The sequence below is a fragment of the Staurois parvus genome, unplaced genomic scaffold (assembly GCF_062004578.1).
Source record: "Staurois parvus isolate SC_StPar_1 unplaced genomic scaffold, SC_StPar_1.0 ptg000137l, whole genome shotgun sequence".
Classification (NCBI taxonomy): Eukaryota; Metazoa; Chordata; class Amphibia; order Anura; family Ranidae; genus Staurois; species Staurois parvus.
Window position 1 is genome coordinate 14,896,389 of NW_028317933.1, and position 27,991 is coordinate 14,924,379.

At 39.8% G+C, this 27,991-nt stretch overlaps 1 protein-coding gene across 1 annotated transcript in view; it reads left to right on the plus strand.

The window, feature by feature from the left end:
* LOC149465854 (protein-glutamine gamma-glutamyltransferase E-like) overlaps positions 1–27,780 on the plus strand; it is a 41,030-nt gene extending 13,250 nt beyond the window's left edge. The window contains exons 5-13 of the mRNA XM_089673387.1: positions 1,548–1,658; positions 4,522–4,693; positions 5,009–5,141; positions 8,218–8,321; positions 10,752–10,997; positions 18,562–18,909; positions 20,733–20,890; positions 23,052–23,185; positions 25,859–27,780. Of these exons, the coding sequence (XP_089529513.1) occupies positions 1,548–1,658; positions 4,522–4,693; positions 5,009–5,141; positions 8,218–8,321; positions 10,752–10,997; positions 18,562–18,909; positions 20,733–20,890; positions 23,052–23,185; positions 25,859–26,006 (1,554 nt within the window). The 3' untranslated portion in view covers positions 26,007–27,780. The remainder of the gene's footprint in view (positions 1–1,547; positions 1,659–4,521; positions 4,694–5,008; positions 5,142–8,217; positions 8,322–10,751; positions 10,998–18,561; positions 18,910–20,732; positions 20,891–23,051; positions 23,186–25,858) is intronic.
* The last annotated feature ends 211 nt before the right edge of the window (positions 27,781–27,991 follow it).

The window sequence follows — 27,991 nt, forward strand, 5'->3', positions numbered from 1 at the left end:
TGCACATAGCACGGCTTGTATGGCATCTCATTGGCTGGACACCTCTTCTTCACGGATTGGCTGAAGCTTTCAGCTAACATCATCCAATCCTGTCTGAGGATGGTGACACCAGGACCCATAAGTGACCTTTTACCCATTTCTTCCAGGTCATTACTAAAAAGGGGAGATCAGTGAACAGGTGTTCACTGATCTCCCTCCCTTCTACTATGCAGGTCCCAGGTTTACTGATGGGCGCACGGAGCCTGGGAAGCATGGCAGGGCACATGGGCGGGGGTGGAAGCGATCTGGAGGCTGCACAGCTATTGGATCATGTTGACCTGACAGTCAGCCTGTTAGATTTACACACATTCAATGGGATGCATCCCCCAACATGCTGCAAAGGCCACTGTAGTATGGCAGTGGAGGGTAATACACAGCAGTATGCTTCCATTGCCATACTATGGTGGTAGTGCCCTTGCAGCATAATGGGGAGTGGTTGGGGGATGGTAAAAGTGTGGCTCTATCAAAGACAAGTATAACTAACAGGAAGCATCATTATCATGATGATTACACAGTACAAAAGGTGCTATATGTCTGTATGTATACAGCGTATGGCTGTACGTATCTCTGTATGTGCCTCAGAAAACAGAAATTGTGAGCTGGCCTGTGCACTGGGTTCCCATTGCTGCATGTGCCCTCCGTCACCTCTCTGTTGAATCACAATCTGCCCCTGGGCTGCAGCCTCACCTTCCACCCTCCTGAGCAGAGGAAGGACTATCACTCTGCCAGCAAAAGGCTTTGATTGCTGACTCATCAGCATTGCAAAATGCAGCGCAGCTTTAGCTGCCTGCTCCCGAAATTAAAAAAAAGAAAAAAGGAGAGTCTCTCTCTGCTCCTCGCCTCCTGGACCCCTCTGGTACACTGATGGGGTCCAGGGAAAATCATTAACATTACAGCAGGGTTGGCTGTACTGTCCTATAGATGGTCCTGGCTGTGGCTGCGCCCTAGGCAGTTGCCTAGTTTGCCTAGTGGTAGCAGCGGCCCTGTATACATATTTACCCAGATGAACACACTGTGTGCTTTTTACACTTTAACTTGTACTACACATCCACTTACATAAATAATGCAAATGTTTCTGAAGATTGGGAAACCTAAACGTGTGCTAAACAGGACCCAGCATGACAGCTGTATCATACTGACTTCACAGAACATTATGGGATTTCCAAAACAGAGCACAGCAGAAGCTGTCTGCTTTCAGATTGTTTCTCTTTAATATAATATCTGTACATAGCAGGGAAAGGCAGCAGGGAAGGGGACATGTCACTGCTCTGATCACATCAGTCATGTGTGGGATTCTTTGCCTGAACTATAGAATTCTGTAGGCTTTCAACACAATCGTTAAGAATAGGTAAACATGTGAAAAGCAGCCAAGCAAGAAATATATAAAAAGCAGTATTTGAGTAAGTAATGTACATTTATCAGAAAATGAATAAGTTTAGTAAAATCCGACTATAAGATGAAATAAAAGTATTTGTGCCACTAAAAATTATATATTGTTTTGCATTTAGTTTGAGGCAGACATTTTGCCAATCTGTTTGCTCATTCTGGAAAAACAAAATATGGTGGATATATCCCTTTTTTATGATCCGAAAGAAGTTTCAAGAGTATGCAGTGCAATGGTAAGTTATCATGTATTTGATTAAACAAGTTTTTCTGGTTCATTTGGTAACTCAAAAAAATTGGTCAAAATAAGCTACTTACTAGGCCAAACATTTCTGGACACCTCACCAAATATCTATATGGGCTTTTGGGCATCCCATTCCAAATCTATGGGGATTGATATGAAGCAGGGGCGGACTGACCATTCTTGCACTCGGGCACTGCCCGAGGGCCTGGGGTCAGTTGGGGGCCCCATGAGATACCCCTGGTACTTTTCATTGGCTGTTTCATAGGCTTTTTTGGGTGTGGACAAGGACACAGGGGCCCCATGATCCCCTATTGGCCCCTTGAGTTGTCAGTCCGCCCCTGATATGCAGTTGGAAGCAAAGGTTATGGTGTGTGTCCAGGGCTACTGACAGAGGTCACGGGGTCCCATACAGTCATCCTGACAGGGCCGTCCCCCCCCCCCCCAAAAAAAAACAGTCTACTATGCTTCAGTTATGAATGAATCCAGTGAGTGATCAGTACCGATAACTTACTGTGTTCATTAAGGGGATTAATTCTACTAATTGTCCCCCACACTGTACTGATCACCCTCCATGTCTACATTCGATTCACCCAGCTGCCTGGACCCCCCCGCTGGCCCGGGCCCTGTACAGGAGGACTGGTGCCCCCTTATCCATGGGTCCATGGGACTTTGTGTCCATTTAGCTGAAAGTGTATTTGTGAAGTCAGGTAATGACATTGGATGAGAAGACTTGATTTGCTATTGGCATTCCAAGTCACCTCAAAGGTATATTCTGTAGAGTTGAGGTCAGGGCACTAGGTAAACCACTTCACACCAAACTCATCAAAGCACATCTTTATGAATCATGCTTTGCGCACAGTGGTACAATCACGTGTAGATAATGTAGTCAATATGCAAAATTCTAAATTTAACACCGATTGTCTTTATTGAGAATCGGCAGCATATGTTGCTGTATGGACAATACTCCACCTCCATCAACATTATCCTCAGGACATCGGTTTCTTCTCCACAAAGGTGTACAGCAAGCAAAACCTGTTCATATTGTTAATTTTCCAGCAAATTTTCAAACTGTGTTACTAAAGTCTTACAACAGTAAAATCAGTCTGTATATTCAGTAAAGCATGCTTTTATACCCACTGTGGAACCAGAGGGGGTAATCCTCTGCATTGTGTAAAAAGGCTGTTTGATCCTGCCTTCTCTGATCCTCCCCTTCTTCCACAGTCCCCAATCCATCTGCTGATAGTAGAGAGCCTTAGGAGGCACTCTGTACATACTCTGTTTGTTGTGGGGTTTTATTTTATGGGAGGGTGCTTATGATTGGCACCTGGCATATCAGTACTGCCTAAACAGAGGGTCAAGGGTCATGCAGCCTCATAGGACAGTCATCAGAGAATAAAAACTCCTTCTACAAGCTTTAACCAGTGCTTTGTTAAAGTGTTTTGGGTACCGTGGGAGACCGGATATAGTGAATGCAGGGTCCTGGGTTTAATAACACTTTAAAGCAGAGTTCCAGGAAAAAGTAAAAAAAAAAAAGTCAGCAGCTACAAAAACTGTATCTGCTGACTTTTGAAAAATGGACACTTGCCTGTCCCTCAATCCCGTGGTGTCCCCCCGCAGTCCATTTCACCGACTGCCCTGTGTTCCCAGTGCCGGCACCCAGCTGTGACAGCTTGCGGCTTCACAGCCGGGTGCCCACTGCATATGCACGAGTAGCACTGCACTTTGTGAATGGTCCTGTAGTCTTCTGGGACCTGTCACGTTTCCCAGAAGACTACAGGGAGGGAGGACAACTTCTGCTTCCGATCACCAAGGCGATCGCAGTGGAATTAGGAGCAGGTACCTGACAATTTCGGGTACCTGCTCCCCCCCACTGGTCCCCAAAGGTGCCAATCCTTAACAGTGAGCGGGGGAGCAGTCCTTAAAGTGGAACTTCCCCTTTTGGGTGCTGCTCCACTTTAAGTAAGTTTGGAATGCAACAGGTTAACTTTACTCCCCCTCTCCCAAAGCAAAATAACTTCCATTTGCTCCCCCATGGCCCTCTTCAGTTACCAGGAACAAAAAAATCCATTATGTATATGCTGAGTTGCTTATACAGTAGATCACATAAGGCTCTAGGTTCTTTTTATGTGAAAACATGGGTGATCAACCCAGCAATCAGATGTTCCTTCGTCCTTAAAAGTAGCAGTGGGGGAATGAAGGAAAGGTTAATATATTCTGCTGGGAAGAGGGATATTAAACCAAAGCTCTTGCTCTGCCCTATGTTTATGTGAAGCGACAGATACTTTATGTCCATCAAAGATGGTAATCTGTCATGCATATAGGCTTCAGAAATACTTGAAGTTGTTCATGAGCTTCAAAATGACACCAACCATGGTAGGTAGCTGATTCTCAATGGACTTTAACACCTGGATCCATATGTTGTCTTAAAGGTAGTCTTCCTTCCCAGTACTATAGCCAGTTTTCTAAAACAGATTCCTCCATCCATACAACCCCCCCCCCCCCCCCACATCTGGTATTCTGGCAGTTGGACCTGGCACTGTCAAAGAACACCAATTAGCATCTGCAATCTATTAAATCCAGCTGCTGATCGAGAAAGGTTTTCCAACATTCTTCTTCCACAGACATGGGTTCACATAACAGGAGTCAATGTCTCTAGAACCATTTAGGCACAATCTAGGAAGTTATTCCCTTCCTCCTCTACATAAATAGCTATAGTAATTTTAATTTTGTTGTACTGTTGTTACCATTTATTTGGAATTCTAAGGATGTAAACAAATAATTTGATATTCTATAAAAGGAAACATAACAATTTCTTACTAATGTAATAGATATAAGTGTCTCTTTTTTTCTTTAAGGTTAACAGCAATGATGACAAAGGAGTGATTCTGGGCGACTGGAGTGGGAATTATGCTGATGGCCGCAGTCCTACAAGCTGGTCAGGAAGTGTGGCCATACTAAGACAGTGGGCAAAGTCTGGTCCAGTTCGATATGGACAGTGCTGGGTCTTTGCTGGAGTACTGTGCACAGGTACATTTAATGCCCAAACCACAGCATCGGGACAAAAATGTTTTTCCATGTACAAATTGACATACTGGACTATTAATATCAACAGTCAAAATGATCCCCAAAATATACAGTGTATCTGGGAATAGCAGTATAAAAAACTGCTGAAGAGTAATTCATAAAAATCAGAATTCGAGTTTATTGAAGTCATATGGTTGAAATATGGATTATGATTGGCTGTCATATATTTCCCTACTAATCTAAGACATAAATGCAGGAAAAAGCAATATGGCGTAAAAAGCAAATGACTTACAATCATCATGGTTTGATCTCTTTTAGTAATGAGATGCCTGGGAATTCCAAATCGCACTGTCACCAATTTTTCCTCTGCTCATGACACTGATGAAAATCTCAGCATTGATACTTTCTTTGCTCCAGACGGGAACAATCTGGGAGGATCAGACAGTGTTTGGTAATGATGAATAGCTGGTCAAGAGAAGATATGATTTATTTATTTTTTTTACTTCCTCATTAGTAAATATATTTTATTGCTTTGAATTGTGAAAACGTAACCATTGTATCTATATTTCTGTCTGTACGATAGAGGCTTGCTTTGGTGTAATAGTTAAAATAGAGGCCTTCACAATAAAACTAAGAGGTGCTAATAATTATAAAGCTATCCTCCTTAGGAGCTGCAAACTTTGTAAACAGCAGAAGCTGTGGAAAAACACTTGTCTTAAAGAAGAATCCTACGTATGGATATATTATACATAGTCATATTGGTCCAACGTGGATCAATTTAACTATGTACAGTATATACCAACCCTGGCTGATGCCCCTAGAAATTGGAAATCACTCCAGTGTTCTCCACCTCCTTCTGGGTCCCGCATGGAGTGGCTGCCCTACTGCTGTGTGGACACAGGGGGGTTTATTTACTAAAGCTGGAGAGTCCAAAATCAGACTCCCTTCTGCATAGAAACCAATCAACTTCTAACCTCAGCTTGTTCAATGAAGCTTTGGCAATGAAACCTGGAAGCTGATTGGTTTCTATGCAGAAGTGAGTCTGATTTTGCACTCTCCAGCTTTAGTAAATAAACCCCAGGATGTCGGCTGCTTGGCACGGCCACCATTCTGAGATTGCATTGTATTTTCTTAAAGATTCCAAAGCATTCTCTGAGTGGACAAGGTGGAGAGGCAGAGCAGTGTTTACATGTGATTTATAACTTCAGGGGGCATCTGAAAAGGTATTGTATATACAAAGTTACATCGGTCCAAGCTAGACTAATATAACTATGTATAAAATGGCAATACCAGGAATTTCTCTTTAACCATTTCCATACCGGGCACTTTTACCCCTTCCTGCCCAGGCCATTTTTGAGGTTTCAGCGCTCTCACACTTTGAATGACAATTGCGCGGTCATACAACATTGTACCCAGACTAAAATTTTATCATTTTCTTCACACAACTAGAGCTTTCTTTTGGTGGTATTTAATCACCGCTGGGATTTTTATTTTTTGCTAAATTAACAAAAAAAGACCGAAAATTTTGAAATAAAAACACGTTTTTCTTTGTATCCCCCAAATGACCACTTTTTACAAAGTAGACAGTCCGACGTACTTCATAAGAGGCATGGCGAGTTTTTTGAAGTTGTATTTTTTTGTCATAATTTTTCGGAAAATGAAAAAAATTATTTTCACTATTTTTTTTAAATACTGTCACCAGTGCAGTACAGAGTCATCATATAACTGGCATGGCGCTGATCACGGACACTGACAGTATGAAAAAAAATATATATAATTTTTAAAAAAAATTATTTTATTAATTTTAAATTTTTATTATATTCTTTTTTTTAAGATTTTTTTTTCATATTTCACTATGACCAAAGTAGTGCAATGTTACCATAGTAACATTGTACTACTTTGGGGAAGTGATCAGTATTTTTTTTTCCTTTTTATACAATTTGCTTATAGCAAAGAATTACTTTGCTATAAGCAAGCATTTACCTGAATGACATTGATTCATTCACAGCTAGACACTAGTATACAATGGGTGGCATGAATGAAGCCATCCATTGTATACAACTGTCATGTGACCTGCTGTGATTGCTGCTGATTCACAAACATGCAGTCTGTAAATTAGCAACTGGCCACACCTAGTTCTGCCCACTACTTCTGGATTGGCAGCAGTGCCTCTATTACTTAAACCCTCCCACTGTGAGCTGCAATGTCTGGAAGGAGGAACGTGTGAGACACAAATGAAGGATAACTTTACTCAGTCAGGGAAGGTAAAGGAGGTTTTTTTTGTACCCTATGAGGCTTTTGTGTTGGGCAGGTGCAGCATGGTGCAGCAGCAATAAAAACACAGAGGCCCAAGATGCTGAAACTGATGTATTGCAGAATTAGTAAACAGTTACAACAGGCCAAGAGGGGGAAAGTCACCCAACCAGGAACTTACAAGGATTGGAGCAGAGAATCATTGATGAGAAGGCCCGAACTGAAGAGAGCACATGTCAAGGAGAGCAGAATGCAGCCAGGCTGGTCCAAACCAAAGGGGAGCATTCTGAAGATGAAGAAGCAGGCCTTAAGCTTTCCCTGCTCCTCTGGAACCTCTCCCTGCTGGTGTGCCTACAAGGCACTGAGGGAATCATAGAGAAGCCCATTTTCTCTTGACTTCCTCCTTAGCTGCATTGTCATCCCAGACGAGTACCACCTGCAGTGGAGAATGTAGACTGCACCTGTCTACATGTGCAGCACATTAATATTGGGTTTCAGAGTTGGGACATTTGTTGTTACTGGCTTTCCCCATTAGGGAGTTTTCCCTCACTTCCTGTTGTTATTAGGGCATAAAGTTAAGGAACATTTTTCCAAATTGGGACACGGACATCAATAAAAATTTCACAGAAATTCTAACCTTTCCATGTTTTATCCAAAGCTGAATAGAGGGTCTGCATGTACTTTCAGATATCTTGCATGGGAATCCCTAAGTTGAGGCCCTATGTATAGGGTAGCTCTGTAGTCTCAGGGGCTCAATAGAGACGCGTATATCAGTAAAAGATAATAACAAAATCCTGTACAATAAAAACAAAAGTATTTATTGAAATCCCAAGGTGCTGTAATTTTGTCACGTTTTAGGATTGTGTCAGAATCACAGTAAACTGAACACAGGTTAAATTTAGTCATCCATGGATACCCACCTTTACCATGCACAACTGCTTTTCCCTTATCCATAATCCCAGCATAAACTCATTCTCAGGGCTTACACAGGACTAACATCCTTATTCCCTACCCATGGGACAGTGTTGGGGCCTAGTCGCCCAGGGCTGAGTACTGCATTCTAGGAATGCCTATGAAGGTCACATGCCCATACCCAAAGGTACCTGCTTTTTTCAAGTGCATTCAACATGAGCAAGGTAAATATCAGTAGGTGTGATTTTTTAATTACATTTTTCAATAAAGTGTTCTCATTTTACTGTGAATCCCTGTACTCTAATGCTAATGTTTGCATTTCAAAAAATGATGAACACACCATTTTACATTGGCTTCTACAGGAACTTTCATGTATGGAATGAGGCTTGGTTCACCAGAGATGATATAGGATCATATTATAATGGATGGCAAGTTTTGGATGCAACCCCACAAGAGACAAGTACTGGTTGGTGTTACAATTCAACTATAAAATAAAATAATACATCTTCTTTATAAGATATGTACTCTAACATCTCTTTTAGAGATGAGTGAATTATTCAAAAATTCGATTCGGCTGATTCGCCGAATTTGCGGGAGAAATTTGATTCGATGCAAATTTATTCGCTGCGAATTTAACTTATTAAAAGGGTTTCTAGGCTGCAGAGAGCCTTTATATTAGTGCAGAACACTGTACCTTTAATTTAAATGCCCTTGGAGTCTGCTGGGGAAGAGAAATAATACTGTCAGTCAGTATGACATGCAGATGAGTGCCGTCGATCTTAGAATCACCGCACACTTCACTCATTTGGGCAGTCACGGGGCACGACGAAGAAGAAGAAGAAGAAGAAGAAGAATGAAAAGAAGAATGAAAAGAAGAAGAAGAAGAATGAAAAGAAGAAGAAGAATGAAAAGAAGAATGAAAAGAAGAAGAAGAAGAAGAATGAAAAGAAGAAGAAGAAGAATGAAAAGAAGAAGAAGAAGAATGAAAAGAAGAATGAGAAGAAGAATGAAAAGAAGAATGAAAAGAAGAATGAGAAGAATGAAAAGAAGAATGAAAAGAAGAAGAAGAAGAATGAAAAGAAGAATGAGAAGAAGAATGAAAAGAAGAATGAAAAGAAGAATGAGAAGAATGAAAAGAAGAATGAAAAGAAGAAGACGAAGAATGAAAAGAAGAAGAAGAAGAATGAAAAGAAGAATGAAAAGAAGAAGAAGAAGAATGAAAAGAAGAATGAAAAGAAGAAGAAGAAGAATGAAAAGAAGAAGAAGAATGAAAAGAAGAATGAAAAGAAGAATGAGAAGAATGAAAAGAAGAATGAAAAGAAAAAGAAGAAGAATGAAAAGAAGAAGAAGAAGAATGAAAAGAAGAATGAAAAGAAGAAGAAGAAGAATGAAAAGAAGAAGAATGAAAAGAAGAATGAAAAGAAGAAGAAGAATGAAAAGAAGAAGAAGAATGAAAAGAAGAAGAAGAAGAAGAAGAATGAAAAGAAGAAGAATTCCAGTACAGCAAAAAGTGTATCTGCAGAGAGCTCCGCTATTTCTGACAGTTCTCTGACAGTTCCTTCACATTTACAGCGGTTGAAACATTGTATCTATTTGTTTCCGAATAAAAACATCTGTATCCTAAATGGAAACAAATAGATACAATGTTTCAACCGCTGTAAATGAACTGTCAGAACTGTCAGAGAACTGTCAGAAATAGCGGAGCTCTCTGCAGTGACACTTTTTGCCGGCTGATCGGGGAAAATTCGATTCGTGCATCCGAAGTTTGCTAAAATTCGGATTCGGTGCGAATCAAATTTTTCCTAATATTCGAAACGAATTCCACTTTGCCAAGTTCGATTCGCTCATCTCTAATCTCTTTAGTTTTTCTCTTTATTTTTAATATAGTCCTTTATGATATAAAGCAGGGTTCCCAACTAGGGTTCCTCCAGAGGTTGCTAGGGGTTCCTTGAGCAATAAGCAACTTCTGCCTCCCAGATAAGTTCCCACAGACACCACTGATCTTTTTAGATATTTATAATGGGATAATTCTGCACTCCTCTGAACCTGTTTTCAGATGAAAGTGGGCTAAAGCTCGCTGTCAGCTGACATCACTCAGCTGGTCCAAGCTCTGAAAAAATCCCAACAATATGGTTGGGATCCAACCAGAAGCCTGGACTAGTACCTGGCTCAGCCTCTCAGTGAGACGGTGAGGCCGGTGAGAGCATGAGCCACCCCCTCCACAGCTCAGCACTCTAGTGAGCACTGGAGGGGCAGAGCAGAGAGCCGGTGACTGACAGTCACTGCTATGTGCTCAGAGCGGAGGGGAGAACTGAGCAATCAGTGCACAGCCGGGGGGGACAGATGCAGCATCAGATCGATTCTGCATCCACCTAACTGGGTATAAATCTTTATTTTTTTTCAAAATCTATATTTCTCTTTTAATAGCAGATTTTATTGTAGTTACACCCAGAGGCACTTTCCCGTAGTTTTTCCTAGCTATTGTAATAATTTCCAGTAGAAAACTGAGCTGTCACAAAAGCAAATTGCATATTGTAGGTGGTGACAGCTTAAAGTGTTTCTAAGCCTAAAATAAAACTGTAAATAGTTTGCATTAATAATCACTTTTCAGGCTAAAAACATTTTCAACAAGTATAGAAAATAAGTTCTGATCTTGCCAGAAATACAATGGCCTTTTAACTTCCTGTGAACTGAAAAGAAAGCACAAACATCCCTATATTTCTTGAAGAAAAATAGACACCAAGGGACAAATGTGTGCTATTTGCAGAAAAAACATGTGAAAATGATGGGATAACGTGAAAAAAGAAAACTTAGATTTGAATTGCATACTGCTGTACATTGTCTTCAAATTTTGACTATTGAAAAGAAAATATTTTCTGCTCGTTTCTTCCTCTAGGGATTTATCGGCTTGGACCGACATCAGTGAAGGCAGTAAAGGAAGGAGATGTTCACCTGAACTATGACTGTCCTTTTGTATTCTCTGAGGTGAATGCAGATAGAATCACCTGGATCTACCACGAGAATGAAGATTCTTTTGAAAGAATTGAGACTAACAGGCGCTCCATTGGAAAATTTACCAGCACAAAGGCAGTTGGCTCTAGCGATCGAATTGATATTACTCAAAACTACAAATATGAAGAAGGTATGATTGCGATGTGTAGTATTCCCACACATTCAACTTGTAAGGAGTGCTTTTGAATACTTTCTTCAGACCATAGCATGTAGCTGGTGTATTTACGATGAATACACTCCCAGATCCTACCCTGTGCAGAGATGTTCTTGCTCTGTGACAACCTTCTAAGCACCAGGAGATTGAGAGTGATCATCAATGGAGCAAGTTAACCTTAAGAGTTTTTAATTATGGTAGCCTTTCACAGAAGCAAAAAATCTTGCAATTCTATTCACCTGGTCTTTGGTTTTGTGTAAAGTCTAATTATCTTGCAAGTAAGTCCAGTCTTTCACTGGCCCTCATAAATGACTCTTAGCATTCCTTCATACCTTTAATGGCAAGATGAGAGTTGTAGTTTCCAAATACAACATAATTTTTTTGTCCATGGATAGGATGTTGCAGATCTAATTACATCTAATCAAAGGTCCTGAGAGATGTATGGACAGATATGCTTAATGCCAACTATTCTAAATACATCCATATTTGCATTTGACAAGATTTCATGATTTGACAACCAACATATTGTTCAGCAAAATAAATTATGATTTATTAGAGACCAAATATGATATAGATATTATGTATATCTGGACTAGGAGGTTTAATATGTCCCATTAGCTTTCTAAACATTGCAATATAGGCATGCTTTATGTTTAAAAGAGAATATGAGAACCAAAAAAACAATCATACTCACCTCGATGACTGCAGCTGTATCCCTTCAGCACTACATCGAGTGATCAAAGACCACTGATTGCTCAGTTCACAGTCTTCAGTGAGCAGAGAGCTGGTGACTATCAGTCACTGCTCTCTGTTTTGCCCCTTCAGCGCTCACTGTAGCACCGGGCTGTGGAGGGGTGGGTGATGCTGGCTCAGGCTCTTAGTAGCTCGCTGAGAGACTGAGGCAGCTGCCACTCTAGGCATCTGGGTGGATTCTGACATTGAAGTCAGGAATTAAGTTGTGACCATTTTCTATAATATCCCATCGCCACTCTGTTAATTAACAAAAAAACAAGCTTGGAATCTGTATCGATTCTAGACCGTTTATTTATTTTATTAAAATTTTATACATTTTAATATTACAATAGATAAATCACCACATTACAAAATCATTACAAAACACATTTTTCAGTACATATTATCCCCCCCCCATGACCCTCTCCATACTCCTAATTCTTTTCCTACATTCTTCTTATTCCCCCTTACTCTCCTAGACTTTCTGTAACTTCATTCTCCTCCTTCCATTCTTCTAAATTATTTTCTCTTTTCTTTCTTTTCCTCTTTCCTTCCTCTCCTTCTATTCCCTTTCCCTTTTCTCCTATTTATGTCTTCTCGTTGTTTTTCTTTTTCATTCTCCTTCCTCCATTTCATTCTAACTTTCTTTTTCCCTTTAAGATATTATTCTTTCTTCTCTTCAACCTCTATTCCAATGATATCAACATATCTATTTGAACTTTCATTCCATTTTTCCCATGTTCTTTTACATTTATCCATTTTATCTTCTGCAGTATAGTATAATTCGTCCATCCTATATAAATAATCTACTCTGCCTTTTCAATCTCTTATTTTCGGTACCTCCTGAACTTGCCAAAATGTTGGTATTAGTCCCTTTGCTGCATTTATCAAATGAAATATTATATTCTTTATACTTTTCCACTGAGAGCTTGGTCTTATGAAATAGGCATGTACCTGGATCCTTCTAGATACTAACTCCCAAAATCTCCTGTATTTGGTGAATTATTTCTTCCATGTACTCCTGTATTTTGGGGCAATCCCACCATATATGTGAAATTGTACCCTTGATCCCACACCCTCTCCAACACAGGTGACTTCTCTACTTATTACTTATGTGCCACGTTCAGTGTAATGTACCATCTTGCAGGCATTTATAATTCATCCCCACAACCTTCATGTATACTGCCCCGTGTTAATCTAAATTTGGGGTATTTTTTGCTGTTCATTAAATAGTATTCCGAGCTCCGTTTCCAACTTTTCCATATACAACAGAGGAGTGGATCCTGCTATTGCAGTAAGGATCCTATAAATACGTGAAGTACCGTGTTTCCGTATTTTACTTGCACTAAACAATTGTTCAAATGGGTTCATATCCTCCATTGTCCTAAGTGGCTGTGGGAGCATTGCAACAAAATGTTTTAATGAAAAATATAGCCATTCATCTATCATAAAGAACAGTTCCTTTTTATTTTTTAACTCCTGGAAGGAGCATATTTCTCCTTTTTCCAATATATCTTTTAATTGTGCATCCCCCATTTTAATCCATTTAGCAAAAATATCCTCTTTTCCTGGCAGGAAAAAAATTTGTTCCCACCAGCGATATTAACGGTGAATTATAATCCTCTCCTATTTTTTTATAAACTACATCCCATATCTTAATTACATTCCGTGTGAAAGTGCTTGTATTTTCAGCCAACATACATTGCTGATGTGGAAGCCAAATAATCCTATCTAATTGTGTCTCAATGTGTTTTCTATTTTAACCAAGCTTTTCCCTTGTGCATTATATATCCAGTCAAATATTCATGATAACAGTACGGAATGATAGTATCTCTTAAAATCTGGTACATTTAGACCCCCCTTTTCTTTGTCTCTAGTCATCACTTGATATTTTATTCTTATTTTTTTATTGCCTCATATATATCTCAATATAATTTTTTTTATTGTTCCCAGCATATATGTTGGTAACATATGTAGTTTATATAGGATTTTCGGTAATATTATCCATATTTATTCGTCCTAACCAAGGGAATGATCGTATAGAAATTCTCCTTAATTCATCTTTTATCTTATTTATTAATGAAATATAGTTTACTTTATATAAGTTTTTAAGGGACGGGGTTAACTTTATTCCAAGGTATTTTAGTTCTTTTTCCCTCCATGCGAAAGGGAATTCCCTCTGTAAGTCCTTCTTTTCTCTTATTGGGACATTAATATTTAAGATCTCAGATTTTGACTGATTAATTTTTAATTTTGATAAGTCTCCATAATACTTTAATATTTTCATTAAATTTGGCAGTGTCAGCCTAAGTTTTACCACATAAAATAGCATATCATCTGCATATGCTGCCACTTTATGTTCTATTTCTCCTATTTTTATCTATTTTACATCTCGGCTGTTTCGCACCATCGCAAGAAGACGCTCTAAAGATAGTACAAACAACAAGGGCAAGCGCAGGTATCCTTGTCTTGTCCCACTGTGCATTTAAAAAACTTTAACAGCGAGCCATTTACCTTCACTGCCGCTGAAGTTTGAATATAGAGCCTTCCTATCCATTTTCTCATTTTGGGTCCCACTCCCAATGTCGTTAATGTATCCATTATTCACCCCCAATCTACCCTGTCAAATGCTTTCTTAGCGTCTATTGATAGGGCAAAAACAAGTGATTTATCTCTCTTGCTTTTTTGAATAAGAAATAGAGACTTTAACCCATTATCTCTTCCTTCTCTCCAGGGGATGAACTCCACTTTATCTAAATGAATACATGCTGACATAAAATATTTCATCCTAGTTGCTAAAACCTTTGCATATAACTTCGTATCAATATTTAATAGCGAAATTGGACTCTAACTAGTACATTGAGGCTTATCTTTCCCCTCTTTCAGTATGACAGTAATATATGCTTGCAATGACTTCTCCCTCATTTCCGTCTCATCTCCCAATGCATTCATATGTACAGTCAACTTAGGGACTAATTGTTCTCTAGATTTCTTGTAATATCTCAATGTATAGCCAACTGGCCCAGAGCTTTTCCCTGCATCTGTACTCTGCAATGCCTCTTTGGTTTCCTCCTGTGTTATTGGTTTTTCTAGACTTATTAGACTTTCCTCTTCCAATCTCGACAACCATGTCCCCTTTTGGTACATCTTACTATTTTGAGATCTTTCCACTTCACTGTGTTTTAGATTTTTCAGTTTTATATCATACAACTTCCTGTAGTATTTTTGAAAAACTCTAGCGATATCAGTGGTCGAGTGTACCAAGTCTCCATTCTTATCTTTAATCTTTTCTATGAAATTCCTCGATTTCTTATTTCTCAGTGTTCTCATTAAAAATTTACGGGGTCTATTCCCCCACTGATATCTTTCTTTTGCCACCGTATTAAATGTTCTCCTTGTTTCTTTTTCCAATAAGTTGTTTCAGTCATCTCTTTTCGATACTGCTGGGTGTCTTTTACCATCCTCTTTTTGTGTGATTGTTCTAGGTTATATAGTTTTCCTATTAACATATTTATTTTCTTTTATCGTTCTTTCTTTTTTTCAGCTACCCCTTTAGCATGTTTAGATGGTGAGTCTGCATAATACCAGATAGGATAATTTTTAGAATGTAGCTTAACATTTGTTAATCTGCGATAAATGAGTCTCTTGTAAAAACACTGCATCAATAAATCGTCATTGTAATTCTCTAAAGATCTTATGTCTCTTCACTGGAGAATTCATTCCCTTTACATTATAGGTCATAAAGTTCACCTCCACTATATCCTACATTTTATTTCAATTTCTCCTTTTTTCATCCTGAGGGAAGTACAGTTATCTATCAATGGGCACTCCAAGATATTTCTTAATCCCCAGCCCACCCCGCCTCCCTCCCATATCCTTCCACCCCCCTTCTCCTGTCCTCCACCCTCTCCCAACCAATCCCTTGGCCCTTATTTCTCCTTGAATCATTTGTGGTCCTAATCCCACTACTGATTCCACCTGGGGCGAAACTTCTAGGGACGAAAATCACGACCCCACTTTCTGGGTCGCGAGTCTAGTTGCATGAGTTACCTCCCATTTCCCGCCACTCCTCTGAAATTCTCACTATGCCTAGGCAGGAGAGGAAAGAGAGAGAGAGAGAAAAAAAAAGAAAAAACACTCACCAAAAAAGGGGAGGAATAGAAGTCTTCACAAGGCTTCAAGTCCCTTCCCCCCCTTGTGCCTCTTCTCCCTTATTTATTTTCTCTCTTATGTGCTCTCTTTTTAGGGATAATTTGCCAATCCTCCTTGTCCAGTCCTATACTTTTCTTTACCCCTGCTTCCAACCTGGAATATTTGTTTCCTGTAGATCAAGTCTCTCACAAAAGACCCATAGTTCTTCTGGGAACCTCAATCTTGCTGAGCAACCATCTTTTTCATCTGTTCCAATAATGGTTTCAAAGTTCTCCTTCTACTTAATGTTTCCGGTGTTAAATTGGCAAAAATTTGTAGATTGATTTCTTCATATTATATTACTGGTATCCCTCTTATCTTCTTCCAAAGATCTACTTTATCCCTATAATGATGAAATCGTACAATTACATCTCTAGATTTTTCATTCGCCCCTCCTTGGAATCTTCCAACTCTGTGTATTCTATCAATTTTCACCTGGTCTGTTGGTCTGATCATAATTGTGTTGAACACTTTCCTCATATTCTCCATCAGGTCTTCTCCCTGCAGGGTCTCAGGTATACCTCTTATCCTCAGATTGTTCCTTCTATCTCTGTTTTTTTGATCTTCCATTTTGTAGCACAGTCTCCTTTGTTCTTTCCGCATGTCCTCCATTTGTTTTCCAGGTTAGTTATCACTTGGACGTGTTTACTAAGTTTGTTGTCCATTCCATTTTTTCCACGGGACAGGACTTGCCCCAGATCCTTATGTAATAATGCCACTTAATGTTTTTTATGGATTGTTCTAATCTCAAAAACCTTTCTGCAATTTCAGTTTAAGTAGGCAATTGTGAGTTTTTTTCTTGTTCTTCCATGTTCCTCATATCTGGCTCTTTTTCCATATCAGCAATTTCTTCAATTTGACTCAGGTTAGATAATCCCAGAGACAATCTGGAACAATCCCCAATATTTTCAATCTCCTTTCTACTGCTTGCTCCATGTTGTCTCTCTGGGGTTTGGCCCTCTGGACTTTTCTCTTGTGAGGGCATATATTTTTTAATTGTACTCAATTGAGATGTTTTAGATCCTCCCCCTTTCACAGATTTACTCTTTATAGTGTTTGTGAAATGTCCCTGCCTTTTTAAATGAAGGGGAAGTAGAGACAGGGATATAGAAAAATACTTCCACAGGACAAGGTAGAATGGAGTTATATTACACCTTAAATGTTTGCATTCCTTTTATTTTTCCTCTAGGAATAATATCACTTGGCTCTCCCAATTTATCCCCATCTCAATTTCCTCCCTTGGGGCTCCTTGTACCACTTCTCCTTTTCTTACACGGTTCTTCTGTCCCCACAGGACCCACTTGATGATATACTCCTAAAGTTCCTTTACAGTTAATAATCAGAATAAAATTCAGGACTCACCACTTCCAGCAGCCCTTCTTACATCACCTCTGTTCAGCCTTCATCTACTTTGCTGATTCTTTGCTATTTTTACATATCAAGCACTGCTCTGATTCATATTCCTTTTCCTCAGGTGATTCAGGGCACTCTGGGGTGGTCTGTCTAAGTCAGTATAAGGGGGATTACCCTCCTTGGTATCCAGGAGGACCTTCTCTCCAGTCTGGGTACAGAGACTCCTCTCCTCGCTTCTCCTGCTGATAGCCTCCCAGCACTCCTTTATGGCAAACACGTAACCTCCCAGCAATCGCCATTTCTTGCTCCAGTGGAGCCACCCCCCTTCCAGTTGGAAACTGTCTCCTGATCCCGCTGCCACCCAGAAGACTGGGACACCGGCACAGGACACACCACAAGGCAGGTAGATAGCTGGCACTCTAGACCATCAAACCACACCTATGTATAGTTTCCTGCTGGTGTTTCACAGGAGCTCAAGAGCTCAGTGGCTCTCACCTCATGGACCTTGTCGTTGTCATGCTCAGGCCCCTCCCCTCCAAAATTCTAGACTGTTTATAACAGACTATTTATGACAGGGCCTATTTAGAAGTCTTTTGCAGAGTCTGCTAGTGGAACATTTATGACCTCTCTGCACTCCAACTATCTTTCTCTGCATTGTTTCAACTGTGTATCATGCTGGTCTATGTTCCCAACAAAGAAATGCCTAGCACAGACGTGAGATTTAAATTTGACAGCTTGGTTGCCAACTTGCATATGACATATGACATAAAACTTCAAATAGGCACCATCACCTATCCACATTTTTTAACTGGTTTATCAGTGACAAGCTGGGCGAGTACCCTTTTGCAACAGGCAAGTGACCAGATGTTTCTTAGTTAGTCCTGCTAAAAGATCTTGCAGGACTAATTAGGTGCATGGTGAGAGTGGTAAAGGCACGTTCTGTAACAACTAACCAGCTAACTAGCCTTACAGCCTGGAAGAAACATACAACATGAATCAATTCTGTGAAGGTTATTTTCCAGTACAGGATTAAATCTGCTGCTATAGGGCAACATAGGTTGCCTCATTGATAAAAGCTTAGAATTTGTGTTGTCTGATATCAACTAGTCAAGACTTCCCCCAATTTTTTTAATGCAGTAAATATTTCATATATCTTTAAGAGGCAATATAAACACTTTGATATATACATCTGATGTGCTGTCTGTGGCAGGTTTCAGATTTTTTTTTTTAAGAAAATTGATATTTTGTGTTGTGTTTTAAATAGGCACTGCAGCTGAAAGAGAAGCGTACCATAATGCACTAGTAAATTTATATGGAAGGCACAACATTGAAAGCAGCGAGGACAATACAACCATGGAAAGTGAACCAACTGCTGTGGCCAGGATGAGCAGAGCGAGAGCAATCTCCGTACAAGAGATAACTGGAAAGTTCAAAGAATTAGAAACCCCAGAGCTTGGCCATGATATTAATCTCACATTGGTGCTGTCCAATGGAATGCCATCTGACAAAACAATAACAGTTAATTTTAATGCCAATGTCACTGGATACACCCGGAGAATAATGAGAAACTTTATGAAGCAATCTGTGTCTATTTCAATGGCTTCCAAAGAAGGTAATATAATTATACATTGTAAAATGACTTATTAACAAATTATCTTTTCTTCCAGTGATACGTAAAGCGGAACTTCACTCTCTCAGTCAACATTGACTATTTTTAATTCTCATGCTACTGGCATTAGTAAATAGATAGTAAAGTATATCATACTTGTGTTAAACATTTTGTTTTTTTACTTTTTTTCAGTTACTTCCTAGTTTCCATGCCTAGGCAAATTATGTCATACATCCCAGGAGACCTATAAATGTGTATAATTAATCCAGTGCCACCAACCTATATAATAATTTCTTCTGATTATGGGTGGCTGCTCGCAACAAAAAGTGTTCCCACCAAAAAATCCATATACATATATATACATTGCTGTGCCTCCCTGAGTGCAAAGATCCTCTCAAATAATCACTGCATGAAAGTGCTAATAATAACAAAGAGCAGATGCATAAATTACATAAAATCATCCAATCCCCACATGTGCCAAAGTATAAATCTCATTAATCACATTAAAATTAAAATAAAGTGCTCATTCTAAAGTGCATTTATAATTTATAAAAAAAATCCATACATGCATGCAATATTTATGAAATAAAGTCCATGTGCTGTTCAAAACTCATTCATAAGTGCATAATCCTCCACTATTCAAGTCTGCGCTCACCTCCACTATGCAATCTGCCCTCCTCCAGGTCAAAGTGCTTACTCCCTTATAATTGGAATCCTGAATGTATTCTCTCTCTCGTATATGGACTCTCTCCCATATGCTTTCAGTGATTCAAATGGATCCTTCTATTTTATATGTAACTGGCCCCTTAAATTAGAGGTCTCTGCCCGGAAGTGAAAACTCACACAAGATAGGGGACCCCCATAATGTAGTATATAAGGGAATCACATTTATTAAATAAAAAATGCACTTTCAAGCTGTTAAAACCAATATCTGTAAGTCTCAGAGCAAGCGCTCTCGCATGACTTCTGGTCCCAAGCTCACTGCCGCCTGGCTCCACCTACACACGTATCGTCATGGGCAGGTGACTTCTTCAGTAGTAATCCAAAAGTATACACATGGGATAATTGATCAATTAAGACAGCGCTCCTCACTCATAATATACCTCTTAGTGTATCAGAAAAAAATTCATCTATATTGATGCAAATAAAGAAAAATCAATAATTAAATAGATACATTAGTAAACTAAAATATACCATACAAAAACAGTGACTCGATGTCTATGTGTATAAATAAATAAATGTCCAAAGAAATGTCCATAAATGTATATAGTGAAAACCATAAATAATATATATTCTTCAGAAATTCTTCTTATTATTAAACTTTCTGTGTTGTATAACCCAACACCACGTGAAATCCACCACCAAACAAATTAAATACACTCACCAGCTGAATGCGCTTTGGCTCTGGGAGTAACGAACTGCAATAGTCAACAATCTGACTATTGCAACTCCTTAATTTGAGTCTTCATGCACTCAAATGGGATCATAAAGGAAAGAAAGAGGAATCTACATAGCGTAAACCATCCAGACATTTTAAGTTAAAAGCTTCAGATCCGCTCACATTGAAAAGTGTCACAGCCGACACTAGCATATAATACATAAAACAATGTTGATCATAGGTTTGCTGCGGTCACAGTTTGACATCGGCAGCTCACCCATACGTGGTGATGTCACCTCTGAGGCCCCACCCTACGTGTTTCGTCATCCGACATCCTCCAGTATACACAGCCCCCTCAATATTTAAAGCCTCAGAGACAGCACACATAAATCATGATGTAGAAAACTGCATAAACCATATGATTATACTGATAAATTTGCCATTGCAGAGAAAGAAATCCCATTCAAGATCCCTTACAGCAAATATATACAACGTCTCCTGGATGACAAGGTGGTAGAGGTGACAGCTCTCTGTAAGTGGGATGACACAGGGAAAGTGCTTATATCCAAAATTATTACATTAAAAACCCCATCACTCAACATTAAGGTAAGTAAAAACATTGCTGTAAACACTCAGACTTAAAACCCCTTATTGGTATACAAGGAAAAATACTCTGCCCTCTATGGTGCGTTGCATTAACGTGCATAATGCTGTATGTTGAAATGTGCTGCATTAGGGCATCTAGTGGATAAACATATCTGCGCTTTTTTCCGACACAGCACAGCAAACACACAATGTGGAGATTTTAAGTGAATGGCACCATTTGCACCAACAAAAATGTAAAGCCAGTCTAACCCTGGGTTCACACCTAAGCGATTTCTGCCCCATTTTTTGTTTTGCAGAAATGCAGTACAGTCCATTTAACATGATTTCCCATGAGACAGGTTTCCATCCCTGTGTTTTTACCCAGTACGTTTTTTGGAAAGGGACTTTTTTGAAGGCAAAACGTTGCATTTTTGGTTCTATAGACTTCAAAGGAAATGCTGCATAAAAGCATGTATTGCATTTTTTCTGCGTATTTGCTGCGTTTTTGATGCATTTTTGCCTAGCAACAAGATCAATTTTAAAAAATTTAAAAAAAAAGCAAAATGCAGCAAAAACGTGGAAAAAACGGAAGTGCAAAAAACAAAACGCAAAACACAATGCAGAAACGGCTCAAATGTAACCTGCATAGGGGTCACCCTAGCCTAATACTGGACAAGTTGTTTTTAATGGGAGTGCAGGGCAGGAAGGGAAGGGAAATCAATAACGTCTTCATGCAAATAGAGGTGGGAGTGCAGGACAGATCTCTCTGTTTCATACACTGCTTGATGTCTCTTCAAACAAATTCATCTGAATTGAAATGTTTTATTATTGTTGTCAGCTATTATTTTTGAAGTAAAAAAAAACATATTTATGTTTTCTTGATCATTTATTGTTATATGTACTGCCAGCATTAGACTTTAAGCTTGGTTCAAATATGTGCGGGTGGTGCCGATGCGGATCCGCACATCCACACCACCCGCACAGAGGAATGCGGACCCGCAGGCGGGTGCCATTAGTTCACTGGAAAACGGAACCGTACTGGGAACTGAGGTTCCCGTGCAGGCTGCGTTTTCAGAAGAAGCGCAGGGATTTCTTCCCTGCATGTCACGGGGCACTGGAGTCCATTCAAATGAATAGGTATTCGTGACCGCAAGGCCGCATATACAGTATGTGAACCAGGGCTCAAAGCCACCACTGGGAAAACAAACATGATCCTTTGGGGCTGGCCCCACACTGTAGGGATTAAAAGCTTGCTTAGGTCTAGCGAGCTAAAATCAGTTTTATTTACCCTATCCTCTGCTCCCCTGGCAATTCCTGCTCTCCTCTAATCCCCTAGGCTTCTTTCGCATGATCCTAACTGCCCCCTAAAAGGGAGCAGCAGCTTTCAGGCATTTAGGAGGTTCTATTGTCACCTCCTGATGCTTGCTTTTTGTTTTGTAGGACTGCACTGCAAACGTGATCCAAGCGTTTGGCTCACAGTTGCGGAGCGGTCCCATTGATCCCAATCCGCAAGTTTGTCAGGTGGTGCCCCCTGTCAAACTCTGTAGCCTGAGTTTAAAATGCCATCAAGGCCACAGCATGTGTACAGTTGAATTGTTAGGATTCAGAAGGGCAGCCAGGGGGCCATAAAACCAAGACTCCACCAACTGTTTTTACCCCCCCACCTTTCCCTAAGCCACCCACATGAAACATCCCCTGTGCTGTAGCTGTGGGCAGTCCTTCAGCATCCTAACATCCAGTGCATATCTATGGGCTCTGCATTGGTCTTGATGATGTCAGAGGCCATCCAACTGCCAGAGCATAGGGGAGGAAAGGCTGTGAGGACTAGTCTTACAGCCTGAAAGGAGCCTGCAGAATCAGAGAATCAGGTAAGTTAAATGATTTTCACGGCCCCCCTAGACCTGCACAAGCATTTAACCTTTGTGGTGCTGGACCAGCCCCACTGCAAGGGAGCTTTTTTTTCTTTCCCAGGAGCTCAGCTTTAAGGCACTATGGGAGCAATTACCCAAAGCTAGAGCATGCAAAATCCTGACCCACCTGCTTCCAGACTGCTACCTTTGGCTACCTGTCTAAAAATGATCAGTAAGGTCTTTCATGTTTTATTGGTTTATTGAGAAGAAAATCAACTAAACTATAGTAAATGGCCAACATAACTCATACCTAATGTTTATTTTTTTCTCAGGTTCTCGGAGATGCTGTTATAAATAATCCACTAAGTGCTGAAATCACATTCACTAACCCACTTAATGAGCCTCTATCAGACTGTAGAGTTTTGGCAGAGGGCAGTGGACTCATTAAACAGCAGATTGAAAAGAAGTAAGTAGAATGATATACCTACGGTGATCCATTATGCATGGCATCTGCTGTACAGGAGTTTTTATACTACAAGGCAAAGTGAGAATTTTGGATCTGGTAGTGCCTTCTAAAGGGGCCATTAAATGTAACTCTCACCTTAACTTACCATGAATGCCCTTCCTAGTAAAAGGAGGAAAATGTGCATTTTTTTCCACCTCAACCAGTATGAAGGCAGGAATAATCTGTATATTTTGGTGCACAATTTGGTTCTTTCACAAAGGAGAGGCATTTGAAGTGCACTTGCAGTAGAAACACTCATGTGCCTTGTGCAAACTGTAATAACGTGGTTTATTGGTGAAGATCAGTTAAAGGCCGTTCACAATACAAAGGAGCTACTTGAGGGAGTCATTCATTATAATGGAGGTGGGGAGCAGTAAAGAGAGCAAATGAAAAGGCAAACATCCAGGGTTGAATTAATTTTTTGGTAATAACAGCAGAAAATAAGTTATCATGTGTTGAAGGTAAAATACATTCACTTCTTCAGGGTTAAAGACATACAGCATGACTCAAGGGTAAAAATGTAAACCTCTTCTTCAAGGCTGAAGACATATTACATGGTTCAAGGGTAAAAATGCACCCCGTTCTACGAGGCTAAAGACATTCTACTTGTTTCAGCAGTAAAAATACACACCCTTCTTCAGGGATAAAGACACTCCACATGTTTCGGCAGGAAACATGCACCCCCTTCAGGGCTAAAGACATTCTACATGTTTCGGCAGTAAAAATGAGCCCCTTCTTCAGGGCTAAAGACATATTACATGTTTCAGCAGTAAAAATGCACCCCTTTCTTCGGGGCTAAAGATATTCTACATGTTTCAGCAGTAAAATGCACCCACTTCTTCAGGGCCAAAGACATACTACATGTTTCAGCAGTAAAAATGCACCTCCTCCTTCAGGGCTAAAGACATTCTACATGTTTCAGCAGTAAAAATGCACCCCCTTCTTCGGGGCTAAAGACATACTACATGTTTCAGCAGTAAAAATGCACCCCCTTCTTCAGGGCTAAAGACATACTACATGTTCAGCAGTGAAAAATGTACCCCCTTCTTCAGGGCTAAAGACATTCTACATGTTTCAGCAGTGAAAAATGGACCCCCTTCTTCGGGGCTAAAGACATTCTACATGTTTCAGCAGTAAAAATGCACCCCTTTCTTCAGGGCTAAAGACATTCTACATGTTTCAGCAGTAAAAATGCACCCCCTTCTTCGGGGCTAAAGACATACTACATGTTTCAGCAGCAAAAATGCACCCCTTCTTCGGGGCTAAAGACATACTACATTTTTCAGCAGTAAAAATGCACCTCCTCCTTGAGGGTTAAATACATTCCACATGTTTCAGCAGTAAAAATGCACCCCCTTCTTTGAGGCTAAAGACATGCTACATGTTTCAGCAGTAAAATTGCACCCCCTTCTTCAGGGCTAAACACATTCTATATGTTTCAGCAGTAAAAAAGCACCCCTTTCTTCGGAGCTAAAGATATTCTACATGTTTCAGCAGTAAAATGTACCCACATCTTCAGTGCTAAAGACATTCTACATGTTTCAGCAGTAAAAATACACCTCCTTTTTCAGGGCTAAAGACATTCCACATGTTTCAGCAGTAAAAATGCACCCCTTTCTTCGGGGCTAAAGACATTCTACATGTTTCGGCAGTAAAATTGCACCCCCTTCTTTTGGGCTAAAGACATTCTAACTGTTTCAGCAGTAAAAATGCGCCCCTTCTTCAGAGTTAAAGACATATTACATGTTTCAGCAGTAAAAATTCGCCCCTTCTTCAGAGTTAAAGACATATTACATGTTTGAGCAGTAAAAATGCACTCCCTTCTTCGAAGCTAAAGACATTCTACATTTCAGAGGTAGAAATGCACCCCGTTCTACAGGATTAAAGATATCCTACATGTTTCAGAAGTAAAAATGCACCCCTTTCTTCAGGGCTAAAGTCATTCTGAATTTTTCATGGGTAAAAATGTGCCCCTTTCTTGATTTAAACACTTACAAGAAAAGTAGCCAAAATGTTTCAGTATTAAAATGCTGCCTCCTTTTACTTCTTTGTGCTATCATTACCAATAAATCAATGAAATTCTGGATACTTGCCTCTTCATATTCCTGAAGTGGTGTTCCACACCTCCACTACATTGAAATATAGTAGTATGAACAGGCTTGGCCCACCACACCTCTATCTACAGTATAATGACAGTTCTTATGTGACATGAGAGGGCAATGGAGCACATAAAAAGGTGACCTGTCACTTTGGAAGAATAAACAAGTTCATAGCAAGTGAGATTTTGTAGTGTTATGGGCTAGTGAGGGAGCAATGCCATTAAGGGGAATGGTGGCTGCACCTTGGTGATGTGTTGCCAGTGTCAGATTCACCAGTGGGACATTAGCCTGATACTGGGATGACATTTCTGCTCTAAAAGGGAAAGGATACAGCTAAATAACAGCACATATATCTCTCCATCAGAGGCTGAACTAGTTCAATTTATAGGTGGAAATTCAGATTTGTACAGATGACTGATCCTGACTAGTTCATTTTGAAGTAAAACTCCTTGAATTTTAGGGTATTTAGTAAAACATATTATGTGTCACACCTATCCAAATGAAATATTAAATGCATTTTTGTTTTATGATGCAGAATTTCACTGAAGCCCAAAGAGAAGACAACTGTGACCATTGAATTTAAGCCTTACATGAGGGGCTCCAAACAATTAAATGTTGTGGTTTTTTGCACCAAAACTTTCACTCTCAAGGATTTCCTGATCATTGTGGTAAAAAAATCATGACTTCCTGGTTTAAACTACACAATATACCATATGACAGTTTCATAATTGTTGATTTTTGGTAATATATCATTCTAATACGTTTCATAGTTTAATCCTACACTCATTATATATCAAGTTAGAATATCATAAATTAAAATGATTATTTTAGTGCTTAAAGTATAATTGAAGGCAAAACATTTTTTATTTTAGATTTGAGAGGGATTTGAAAACCCCAGCTGTCTGTGTCCCCATTTGGGAGGTTCACCTGAAGGCAGGTGCTGTCTATTTGCTAATCAGTAGGTGGTGCTCAAACAAATGGTACTACAGCCAGGAGAGGAAGTATAGGGAAATCTGGTTTCTCTATGGTTTCCCAGGTCATGGAGCAGCATTCCGGCTGGATACACTGCATCCATGTGACCATTGGTGGCCTTCTTGGGTCAGCAGGGTCTTTATAAGTCCTTGACTCTGAGTTTTTGGTGTGCATTTTCAGTGTGAGTAGAGTGGGGAGAAAGACCCTGTCCGTCTAGCAACAGGGAATGTTTCCTGACAAGTAGGGACCAGATAGGGATTCACTATCCTCAAGGAAGTCTCCCCTTTGGGACTCGACTGGCTAGGCCACACTTCGCCCTCTGAAATAGACACTGTTGGTGTATCTCTTCCTGCTGCATATCTGTATTTGAATTGAACTGTGAGTGTTTTCCCTAAGCGGTGCTTTCCCGCTGGGTTGTTTGCAGTTTGGCATTCTCTTCAATACAAGGTCCAAGTTTTATTGCAACCAAACTCTGTACCTTTACTGCCACCACATAATGCTGTGCCTTCTCACACACCCCTTCTATTTGTACCGGTGACCATAATCACAAAGAATAAAAGTAAAATAAAATCCTGAATTTTGAGTGTCCACCAGAACACAAGTAGATAGAATGGGGACACTAGTTCTGATGACCATGGTGACTTCCAGGGATTTCCATTTCCATCTCTTTGGAGGGTTATCTTCTCTCTTTATGTTGTGGCTATAAGACAGAAAGAGAAGAAAAATCTTCACAATGGGATGGCAATAAACCTGACAGGTTATAAGGCCATGTTCACATGGGTACAACCGTGAAGGGCCGTGCACAGCAGTTCCTTGCATCCCAATGCAGGTAGTCCCATTAATGTCAGTTGGGACGCAACACCTGCATGGACATAGATGCTGCTCACAATCTGGCATCCATGCAGGTGCCTGGCCCTGAACACACACTGCCTGAGATCGTTGCACTTCAACTGCATCCACATGGATGTCAAATTGGGAGCAGCATCTGCGATGTGCAGTCACTGTGTCCCAACTTACATCAAAGGCACTGCCTGCATGGGGATGCAAGGAACACCTGTGCATCCCCACGCGGATAAACATGGTTTTCCACAGACATACGCTTTAGTACACCCCGTGTGAATGGCCTAATCCTGCCAAAGTAATGTACCCAGTAATTTATCATCTTTCCAAAAATGTACTTAACAAATAAAGTGTGGGGTGTTAAGGTGTGACATGAATTCAGGTAAAATGAAGTGAACACAAACATTCAATGATGTGCAGGGGAACTCAAAAGATTATTGCCTCTCTTTTCTATGACTGGATGTTTACAATGCATAATGGTTCGATTTATTGTACTTCACACCGTAGTAAATCAAATCAAAAGAATAATGATGTTAGCTGTGATTTCATAGGAGAAAAGCATTGTCTAAATTATGAAATTATGAAAATCACTTCTAAAATACACTTCTAAATCTAATAAATATATATTCAGTTTATCATTCAAAATGCTTCTGTGCCTCATTTTGACATATTGTATTGTTTTATTGTTTATTGGACCTGAACTCTACAGATGAAGATTTGCTACATTATAGAGAACGTTTAGAAATGTTAATAGAACATATATAGTCACCTAAAAATGTACCTTTTGTATGCACAATAGTAGTGCACTTTCTGGCATGTGAATGTGCCTAGGTCACTCCTGTCCCTACAGCCTCAT